The sequence below is a fragment of the Echiichthys vipera genome (assembly GCF_963691815.1).
Source record: "Echiichthys vipera genome assembly, chromosome: 7".
Classification (NCBI taxonomy): Eukaryota; Metazoa; Chordata; class Actinopteri; order Perciformes; family Trachinidae; genus Echiichthys; species Echiichthys vipera.
The window spans coordinates 29996277-30007955 of NC_139832.1; the positions used below are offsets into that span (position 1 = coordinate 29996277).

Sequence of the window (11679 nt, forward strand, 5' to 3'; positions counted from 1 at the left end):
CACACACACACACACACAGACACACAGACACACATAATTATGTGGCCACAGTTATGGGGGCATAGACATGTTGGAAAACATTTTCACGGTGTGCACAATCTACTGTATGTGTTAAGTGATCCCTCCACTGGGCTCTGGGTATTCAGAGCTATAATGTAAGGTTCATCATCAGACAGGACTGAGGATTAAGGCGTGTCCTGTGGGGAACATTGTGTGTTAAGTGATAACTTTAATGATGGTATCAACTGGTTGATTAAGTAAATGCAGTAACACTGCAGGCCACATGACTGTGCAAAGGTTGTGTGTGTTTTAAAGCCAGCATACTGGAAGAGCAAAGGGAGTGTGAATCAGTCAGAATCAGAACTTCATGATGTTTGCATCTGTGGTTCTTCTTTTAGCAGCTGTTTTGCTGCTGCTGCTTCTCTTTCAGACCCACAGGCCCAAGAATTTCCCTCCAGGCCCTCGACCCATCCCCATCTTTGGAAATGTACTGCAGCTCAATCTGGAGAACCCTATTGCAGATCTGCAGAGGGTAAGTTAAATGATGTTACCAAGAGAGTTGTACTTGAATTTTTGTTGAATTTTAATGTATGGGTTATTTAGGATCTATTAACCTAAATGTGTAAACTTCTGTAGAAATTATTATTTTTGCATCAGTGTTCAATTTTAAAGGACTTAGTTTCTTTAGTTTTTAGTTTAGGATTAGGAACATCGTGGATTATGCCCAATATAGTTCTGTTATATAAAATGATATGTTGTTGTGACTGTAAGGCTTGTCTGAGCTGAGCTCTAACAAACAAGAAATGCATCCAGGCTGACTCATTCTGTCATCCTCTACTCAATCATTTAACAACAATGAAATCTCGAGGAGTAAATGTGTGTCAATTGATAAATATCTGTCACTGGATATATCTGTAATATGCGTCTCTCAATATATGTGTCTCTCATTCAAACTGCTACTTGTTGGATAGTCGCTACTCCTAACTTGTTCATCAATCATTACAGTGGCTGATGATTGCACTGAAATAAGGTCAATCACCTAAGTCCCTGTCATTCTAATCTACTGTGTCACTGTCCCCAGCTGGCCAAGCGCTATGGTGACGTATACAGCATTTTCATTGGTCCCAGGCCTGCGGTGGTCATCAATGGACTGCAGGCCTTGAAAGAAGCCCTGGTCAACAAAGCAGCTGACTTCTCTGGCAGACCACGAGACCTATTGGTTAATCATGCTGTACACACTAAAGGTATAGAGGAAGTGAAGAACTTTTGTGATTTATCAATTCCACTGTAAGCCTACATCCTTCTATTAAAACAGAGAATATGGGAAGAAAGTTCTTTTAGCAAAGAAATAATCATAACATAAATACTGTCAAACCGGGTACATGGTAAATTTAAAGTCTTTATTATGGCACCACCTGGTGGTAGCAGTTGTTGGTAGATGTTGCAGCAGTACTATCAGCAAAATATACTTAAAGTGTCAAAAGTAGAAGTGACTGATATGTTAAATATGACATTATTCAAGATTCAAGAAGTTTTATTGTTACTGTCAAATTATGCACTCGGGTCCCGGTGGGGGAGCAAAGATAAAGAAGAACACAATAGAACATACACAATAAATAGACAGTAAATAGATGTTATAAGTATGTGTAAGAGAGGAAGTGTAAGAGGGGAATATATTTGCCATAAATAAACAAATAGCACATGCCAATATAAGGTAGATGTTCAAGCTGCTGTTAATAATATTAAGATCATTCAACATTTATATTAAAACTTTAATTCGAAGCATTTAATAAGTATTGTGAATAAACTTTTTTTTCTAAGTGGACCTTTTTTACATGCAGCTCATGCTCCTGGGGTGGTTCTAGCAGATTATAACTCAGCCTGGAGAGAGCAACGCCGCTTTGGTCTGATGACCCTGAGAAACTTTGGTCTGGGGAAGCAATTGATGGAGCAGAGCATTCTGGGAGAGATACACCATGTCATGAAGATATTGGAGCAGCGTGTCGGTATGTCCCTATTTGTTTTTATTTAGACCAGTATTGATTATTTTGGCCACGGTCATGTCGAAGAGTCATTGTTTGTATTGTTTTTCCAGGTAAATCTATGGATCCCCACATGTTGTTCCACAATGCAGCCTCTAACGTCATTTGCAAAGTTCTCTTTGCTAGGAAGTTTGACTATGACGATGAGTTCATGAAGTTTTTTGTTAGCCTTTTTCATGAGACCACCAAAATAATCAATGGGCGCTGGGGCATGGTGAGTAATTTTTGACAGCAAAATCATTCCATAACATAACATCACTACTGTAAATGAAGAATAACATAATGTGTAAGATCAGTGTGTGATAATTGGATAGATGGATGAATAAAGATAAATAAATAGTCAGAATTATCTCATCTATAATACATGCAAGAACAGACAGAAAGGGATTTGGAAATTGCAGCGGGGGGCTACACTAACACAGCTGCCTTGGAATCACAATACACACAAAACTTAAGGGTTTCTTAAAGCTTTGTAATTTTTTTCATTTTTTCCCCTCCAATGCAGATTTATGACTCTTTTCCCATTGTGCGCAACCTGCCACTGCCCTTCCAGAGAGCCTTTAAGTTGTTGAGGGTAAGTTTTAAAGCATTTATTTTAAAGCCTGCCAAACAAACATTAAATGATGTTTTATTTAAGAGATAATGGCCTGCAGGTTCAAATGATGGAGAACCTGGTAATCTCTGTAGCAAAGGCCAACAAAATGTCCTGTCAGCCAGAAAGTATCACTCTGCATTGCAGAAAAAATGAAAATAAGAATGAAAGAGAAAGAAGAAACAGTCTACAGTCATGGTCGTGGCTCCATGTAAACTAAACATGTTAGCATTCTAACATTAATGAATAAGCTCTAAACATAAGTGGGCCTTCTTCTGAGGCTAATTGGAATGACGTTATTTATTTATTTTGGGCAGTTTTTAGGCCTTTTTATTAGATATGACAGCCAGGAAATGGGGTGAGAGAGAGGGGGGGAGACATGCAGAAAAGGGCCGCAGGTCAGAGTGGAACCCGCGGCTGCTGCCTCGAGGACCTTCAGCCTGGTTACATGGGGTGACCGCTCTAACCACAGTGCTACCGCCCCCCCAGAGTGACATTAGTTTTGCGGGTTTGGTCATAAACCAAAGTATTTGGTATGATGATTCTGGGTGAAATGTCAGACTATGATCGTTATTACAATTCATCAAGAGGTTGACGTAAATGTCTGTGCCTATTTCCATGGAAATTAATCCAATTGTTTTCAAATAAGGGTTGCAGTGCCATAACAAGGTGATTAGATTAGTTATAAAATTTAGTTTGTCCATCTGTTGGGCGGGGCTTGGTTTTGCTCCCACTTGGTCATAAATTCATTTTAACGCTAAACCGAACATTACCAGAATGTTGACTTATATTTGTCAGCGTCAGCGTCAGCTACAGCTCTAATTGGTTGTTGGTTAAATGCAGTGGAATGTAGCAGATGGCATAAGCAGCACACAGAGCAGTAGCTGGAGGCAGAACAACATGACTTTTTCACAGATTTTCCGTCTCATTGTGCTGTCAGGATAAAGTGAAAAAGCTTTCAACATGTGAAAAAAACAATTGTTTTTAATTGTACTTCCCAGATTGCAAATGAAAGACGTTTGGAGGAGTTGGCTGAGCACAAAAAGACCAGAGTTCCTGGTAAACCACGGCATTTCATAGACTGCTACCTGGATGAAATGGATAAGGTGTGTGTGTCTTTTTGGTAATAGAAAGAATTCTGTTCAGAGCAACCTGAACTGGCATGTTGGCTAAGATGTTTTAGCTGTGGTGGTGGTGACAGAAGGAACAGTAGGTTATTAACTCTTTCTCTTTCCTGTCTTCCTCCAAAGAGAGGAGATGATGGCTCATTATTTTCGGAAGACCAGCTTTGTGCATTTATGTTGGATCTTCACTTTGCTGGGACTGACACGACTGCCAACACCCTGCTCGCTGCCTTCCTGTACCTTATGAATTATCCACAGATACAGGGTATGTCTTTGAATCACCCAACCATCTCCACTTTATTAAGACAAAAATATCCCAATAACTGTTAAATGGATTGACATAATATTTTGTTCTAACATTCATGGTTCCCTGATGATGTGTCCTGATGACTAAGAGTCCCTTACTGTTCCTATAGCACCCGCCATGAAGTTGATACGTGGAAATATCTCTTTCAAGGTTGAATTTGGAGAATGAGCAGAACACCACCAGTTAGTTTCTCAAGATAGTAGTTGCAACAGCAAAAAATAATTCCAGCAGCTGGGTTTCCAGGTACCATAAAAACAAGTATTGCAGACGATTTGACAGTTACCCTTAGCCGTTACAGTAAATAAGAAAGTTAGTTTAACGATCAAGGAGAAACGTAGCCATTTGGGCGTGCGTTTTTAAAGTCTGCGTTTTCAAAGTCTGAGTTTTTAAAGTCTGACTGGGTCTGTGGTGATGTGAGGCGGGGATTGTGTTGAGTTGGAGGGGGGGAGGGGGGGTGTTGTGGTGTCGGGGGGGGAGACGTGTTGAGGGAAGAAGGAGAGATGGCTGCAGTGAGGGTGGGGGTCGGGGGGACAAGGGCTGGTTAAACCTTTGCCCTCTCCATTGTCCCCCCTGTAGCTCTGGTCTTTGTGTTGTGACCTGTGATGATCCTCACATCTTCCCAGACCTCCTTCATGTTGTTCTCCCGCAGCTTCTGCTCCACCTTGCTCCTATAGCTGTCCTTAGCTTCCCTCACACAGTGTTTCACCTCCTGCTGTGCTGCCTGCATGGCCTCCCTGCCCCTGCTCCTGAAGGCAGCCTTCTTCATGTTGAAGACAGCCTTAACTTCCCGTGTTACCCATGGCTTGTTATTAGGGTAACAGCAGACAGTCTTGACAGGGGAGACCATGTCTGCACAGAAGTTTAGGTAGTCCGTCAGACATGTGTCATCCCCACTAGTGTTGTTTTTGGCGGCCTGTTTTACTTTTAGTTTTAGTCTAGTCTTTGTGTCAAGCTGTCATTTTAGTTTTTATTAGTTTTAGTCACGGTTATATTCTTTTTAGTCTAGTCAAGTTTTAGTCAACAAAAAGTCTAAAAAGACATTTTAGTCTAGTTTTAGTCAAAGAAAATTGTATATTAGTCTCTTTTTAGTAATGCAATTATATTTAATCAATATAATAAAAGTACCTAGTAGTATTGACAAAACCAACATTTTCTTTTAGCCAAACCCATGCAGATATCTTTAGTTTACAGCAGGTACAGGATAGAATAAGTTTTCCAATTTATGTTGATGCTAAATTCATATCAGTGTTATTTGCTCTGTGAAATACAAAACTAGTGAAAGTATTTGGCCAACAAGGGGAAGTTTAGTGCACTTATAGAGTGAGTCAGTCAGATAGGAACTAAAAACACACTTTATACACACACACACACACACACACACATACACACACACACACACACACACACACACACACACACACGCTCGCTAGTCTCACACACACACACACACACACACACACACACACACACACACACACACACACACACACACACAGCTCTAGTGGCTTACGCTAAAGCTAGCATTAAAAGCCGACACATTAACCGTAGCCTCATGCCCCATGAGCTTTCTAAAACGAAAAAAGAAAGAATCGTTACGTTAATTGTGGGATGCCCTGAGATGTCTCTTAAGATTTGTGGTTATTTTTCCTGTGATTTTGTGGTCGCATTTCTCCCTTTCTTTTTCCACACCACATTCCGTTTTCTGTTCCACGTCTATGTATTGAAAGTGTTTCTTTTCTTCTCCCAAAGATGACCCCCGGCTGGTGTCAGCCTTTGTTCTCATTTTTCTTTAGTTGTTGTTAACGCTAATGCTAACCCTAACACTAACGTTAGTGCTAACCCACAGCAGCGGCATCTTCTGAATCTAAATAATGCAGCGTGTGGGGATTGAGGAATTGACGTCGCCCAGATGCGAGACTGGAAAAAAACTACAAAATAATAATAATAACGTGACTAAACAAGACGAAACAAGGTTATTTCGTCTCGTTTTCGTCAACGAAAAAGTGACTGAGTGGATCTTCTCACACGTAATGGCTACGTCCACTCTCAAAGGGATGTAATCATGTGACTAAACTTCCTTGGCAGATAATATGGCCGTAGGCTAACAGCTAGCAGCCCAAGGTCCCGGCAACATGAGACTGTCTTTACAGAGATAGTCATGACACCCTTTTAAAATAGTCACTTTTTTTGTTTTACAGCCTGAAATGATAAATACATATATATATATATATATATATATATATATATATGTATTTATATATATATATATATATATGTTTCCAGTGTGATTTACACATTTTGCCTTACAACTTTTATTTTTTCAAAATTTCTGAAAATTAATACAATTTGAAAAACTATAATAGCAGGGTTGTAAAAGTGAGGACTCCCCAGTTTTTATACTTTTTGGAGGCACCTTTTTCTTTAATTACAGCCATCAGTCTGTCTGGATCTGTCTCTACCAGCTTTGTGCACCTAGCCTGGGAAATATTTCCCCATTCTTCCTGCAGAACTGTCGGAGTTCTGTCAGATTCTGTGGTGAGGGCTGATGGACTGCACTCTTCAAGTCCATTCATAGATGTTCTGTAGGATTCAGGTCAGGGCTCTGACTGGGCCACTCTAGGACATTCACCTTCCTGTCCTTTAGCCACTGAGTGGTTTTTATGGCGGTGTGTTTTGGGTCATTGTCATGCTGGAAGATAAACCACCTGGCAATTTTCAAGTGTCTAGGTTTTCCTCAAGAATTTGGGTGTACCTGGCAGCATCCATTTTCCCTTCAGTCTAGACCAACTGCCCAGTCCCTGCTGAAGAGAAACAAGCCCACAACATAATGCTGCCACCACAAGGCTTCACTGTAGGGATGGTGTGTTTTGGGTGGCGTGCTGTGTAGAGCTTGGAGTTCAGCACAAAAAGTTTAATTTTGGTATCATCCAATATGTTTTTTATGAGACTCAGTGGGACATTTTTTCAGAAGAGGCTTCTTTCTTGCCACTCTGCCAAACATGTAGAACTTGTGAAATTGTTGTCACATGCACAGATCGACCAAGCTCTGACATTAAGACTTGTAGCTCCTTCAAGGTCACCATGGGCCTCTTGGTAGCTTCCCTGATCAATCTTTTCCTGTCTCAGTCATCCAGTTCGGAGGGGCGGCCCGATCTAAATTTCTTGGTGGTGCGATATGCCTTCCACTTCTGGACAATACTCTGAACGGTACTCAGAGGGAGAGTTAAAGCCTTTGAAACCTTTTTAGATCCTTCTCCTAACTCGTGTCTATCCACAACTTTATCCAGGAGCTTTTTTGAAAGCATCTTTTCAACCATGGTAAATTATTTGTGTTACCATGCACTACTAGGAGTGGAATCCTCAAGGAACAGCTGATTTTATTCTGAAGTAAAATTAAAGGTGGAGGCAAATTAACATGGTATGTAATCTGGAATGTGATGGGTTATACCTGATAATGTTTATAATGGTTATTCTAAACAGACTCATCATGTTCCCAACCCTGCTATTCTAGTTTTTCATTTTTTATTAATTTTCAGAAATGAAAAAAAAAACATAAAAGAATTCTATGTGTTTCTATAGACACTGTATGTCCTGGGTTTCACCAGCGGTTGTTGTCATACTGGACTGCCCACCAAGGCCCTTAGCAGACTGCAGTATGTTCAGAACTTAGCTGCCAGGGTTTTAACCCACACAAAACCCTGGCAGCATATCAATCCCATTCTCGAACAGCTCCACTGGTTGCCAGTCAAGTCACATTGCCTAAAAGATCCTCCTGCTCACCTACACATCTCTCCATGGACTCTCACCACAATACCTCACAGATCTCCTCCACCCCTACACTCAGTCACGCTCCCTGCGGTCCTCTGACAAGGGCCTGCTGGCCACCCCCCGCACCAGGTTGCGGACTTTTGGGGACAGGGCTTTCTCTGTCAACGGTCCCACACTCTGGAACACCCTACCACTCCATGTCCGCCCGGCCTCAAAACATTTCTTTTCACCAAGTCCTTTGACTGCTACCCACCCCCCCACCCCCCTTGTTAAGCGACCTTGGGTACCATGAAAGGCGCTATATAAGTACAAGTTATTACTATTATTATTATTATGATGAGTCCCCCACCTTTTCCCACTCGCTTTTGTGTCTCTGTAGGCTCTCATGGCAGTGAATCCCAAAAGGTCCATGTTATCATCTGGTACGAGGAGGTTTAGCCATGTCTCCATAAACATGAACAAGCTGCTCTCACGGTAGATCCGCTGGTTGTTCAGCACGGACAGTTCGTCGATCTTGGTCAGCAGTGAGTTCACATTCCCCATGATTACAGAGGGAATTGATAGCTTGTAGCACATCCGATTCTCCGCTAGCTTGGCTTTTAGCTTCGCCCCAGCCTTGCAGCCTCTGGGTCTCCTTCTCAGCTCCGTCGGGACAGGGTTTCGTATCCCAGCTCATCCCTTTGTGCACAGAGCCAGCAGTTCCTCTCTTGAGTAAGTGAGAAGACTGGCTCTTAGTTGCATTTTAAAGTTAGAAATATCCATAGGATATATACAAGACACACAATCTCCTCGCAGGAGGAAGGGAAAAAATAGAAAGAAAGAATTTAAAATACGGTAAAAGAGCAAAAAAGTGGAGAGTTACTGAAGAGGCAGGCATCTCCTACAGCGCCACGTCACTGATCTTCTCATGCTACTGCAAAGATTTGGTGTTATTTTGAGCAGTGTTAGTGGTTTAAAAAGAAGTTTTTCCCCGAGCTAATCATTGTTAGCCACGTCCGGCTGTTAGCGATTTCTCAGTTAATATTTGTTATACAAAAAAACTGTCTCGTTGGCTTATTTGATGTATGTAAGGGCTGAAAAAAAACATGGGATAATTTTCAATTACACGTTAATGTTTGTCACATGGACACCAGACCACACCTGGATGTCATTTACTATCTCACTTTCCTTTTGAATCAGATGACACATTTCAGGATGCTACATAACTAAACTGAGAAATGTCTCACTCTTTGTCGCCCTCTGTCATTGTTTCTCTTTCCTCAGAGCGCTGTCAGCAGGAAATAGACAATGTTCTGGATGGGAAGGATGAAGCCAGTTTTGAAGACAGACACCAGATGCCTTATGTTCAGGTATAATGATGATTTCAAAAAGTGCTGTGAAGTATAAAATCGTATCTGCAATGTTACAATGCTAGTGTCCTAACTCTGTCATGCAGGCTGTTATTCATGAGATCCAGAGGGTGGCTAACACTGTTCCTCTCAGTGTTTTCCACAGCACCACTAATGACACAGAGTTAATGGGATACTCCATACCCAGGGTAAGTAGAAAATATAATTTATGTCATTAAAATGTAGACAAGCCTAAATATCAAAGCAATACCCCTCTTAAATAGTTCTTGTAAGTGTTGATCAGCAAAGTACTATTCAAAGCCACAGAACTTAATATTAAATTCAGGTGGAGTTTTGTCTGTATAGAATAATTCAAAAAGATGTTTAGACTATTGACAATGTAGTTTTATAGCCATTATATGTCTGTGACAAAAACAAATACTTTTAGTTGACGTATTAGCCCGGTTCACAGTGGCCAGGCAGCCACGATTGTGCTCAGTGCTGGACCAACAAAAAGGAGTTGCCATTAGTCACTTGGACAGAAATACATGGGGAAATAGGTTCCAGGTTAAAAAAAATACAGAAATTGCCCTTGAACCCCCTGAAGAGGAGAAGTTATGAGGATTACTGATAAGTTAGAGGTCTATTTAAAAGCTCCACAGGATCCATAGTAGTGAGACTTTTAGTTATATCTCTAAACTTTGATAAACCTCTTTTTAAAATTCTTCCAGGGAACCATTATCATCCCTAACTTGGACTCAGTGCTGAATGAGGAGGGGCAGTGGAAATCCCCCAATGAATTCAACCCTGAAAACTTCCTCAATGACCAGGGAGAGTTTGTGAAGCCAGAGGCCTTCATGCCTTTCTCTGCAGGTGAGTGAAATGATTATTACATCCAGAGATCGATTGAAAGAATGGTTGGGAGGTTTGATTGAAGAGATGTCATGTGGTTATAGAACATATGTGGGTATTTTAACCTGCAGGTCCTCGTATGTGTCTTGGAGAGGGTCTGGCTCGGATGGAGCTCTTCCTGATCACGGTGATGCTGCTGAGGAAGTTCAAGTTCATCTGGCCTGAGGATGCAGGAGAGCCTGACTACACTCCTGTTTTTGGGCTGACTCAGACCCCCAAACCTTATTTGATGAAGGTGCAAGTCAGAAAGACTATACAAAGGCAGAGGTTATCCTGATGCTGTAAGTGGCTTATCACAACATGTATACAATTCAACTTTTCAGCTTTAAACCAGTCTTGGTTAAAACTGCATCAGCATTTTTATTTGAACAATGGAACTTCAGTGGAGACCAAAATCAGAGAACAAAGTATTCATTTTTGATTTTTTTCTGAAATATTGTTTTTTATTTTTATTGGTCAGAATTTTATAGAATATCCGTGGTGGATATACTATACCCCTGCTTTTCTAGCATGTTTTTGACAACCAAGGCACTCAAACAAAAACCTTTATTTTGCGAATTATCACTGAAGTCACTCTGGACCAGTTCTCCTCTGTCCACACAACATGCTCCTCAGCAAAGGCAAGTCCAGCCTTTTTATTCTTTCTGCTGATGAGAGGTTTGGTCACTGCAGAGTGGGCTTTCAGTCCAAAAAGTGTTAAATGTTCAGCACTGAACTGGAAACCAACTCCAGCTGCAGAGTTGAACCGATTCCCCCTTGAGTCTTCTCATAATCCTGTCCTCTGGTGCACTTGTTTTACATGGACGACCGGCCTTTTTGAGGGACTTAAAAATGAATCTGTGTCCATGTAAAGTTTCAATCTTCTTGAAATCCCAGACTGTGAACGCCCAAGCTCTCTCTGATGGCTGAGAGGGTCATCCCTTTGGCCTTCATCTAGACAACCTGCTGTCTCAGGGTTTCAGTCTCCTTAGAGCAGCTGCCATCTTACAAAGTAACCAGGAGAGCTGCAGATAAATGTGTGTGTCCAGTAGTGAAGTCAAGTGTAACTGGGAGAGATCTGAAAGTGCCTTGGTTATTTAAAAAACACATGCAACTACAGCAGTAGTATAGCCACAGCTGATATTCTATCAAAGTATTTCAGAATAAATCAAGAATTAAAAATTTGTTTTCTAATTTTGATCTCTGTGGCTCTTATTTGCTGACTTTTCCTCAGCTTTTAATGTGATGCAGCCTCATCTTTACTTAAGAGGCCAATAAGTGCCCAAGCAGGTTGTTTTATGGTTGTTTTTTAACAGAAAGCAGAGTGTTTCTGTAAATGAATGTGTTTCAGACTCCTTAGTTTTAGTTTTTTCCACCAGTTTCCCACAAGGGTGAGTCCTTTCCCCCTCAATATTTTATATACAAATGAATGCAGAAGTGTTAGGCAAGGCAGCTACCTAGTCAAATTCTCTGACGACACTGCACTGCTGTCCCTTCTTCAGGGATCTGAAGCAGGACACAGGGAGGCTCTTGTTGATTTTGTTTCATGGTGTGCCAAAGAAAAAAAACTACTGAGACCTAAATGTGTCTAAAACTAAGGAGCTCATAATTGATATTAGACGCAACA

At 41.1% G+C, this 11679-nt stretch overlaps 1 protein-coding gene across 1 annotated transcript; it reads left to right on the forward strand.

The window, feature by feature from the left end:
- Positions 1 to 370: 370 nt before the first annotated feature.
- On the forward strand, positions 371 to 10350 carry LOC310949485 (cytochrome P450 2F2-like; the record flags this gene model as incomplete). Its single annotated transcript, XM_083916959.1, has 11 exons — positions 371 to 532; positions 1082 to 1244; positions 1842 to 2006; positions 2096 to 2256; positions 2548 to 2616; positions 3636 to 3740; positions 3885 to 4023; positions 9097 to 9182; positions 9269 to 9370; positions 9893 to 10034; positions 10145 to 10350. 11 exons carry the CDS (start codon positions 371 to 373, stop codon positions 10348 to 10350), a joined length of 1500 nt encoding a protein of 499 aa, XP_083773085.1.
- Positions 10351 to 11679: the final 1329 nt, after the last annotated feature.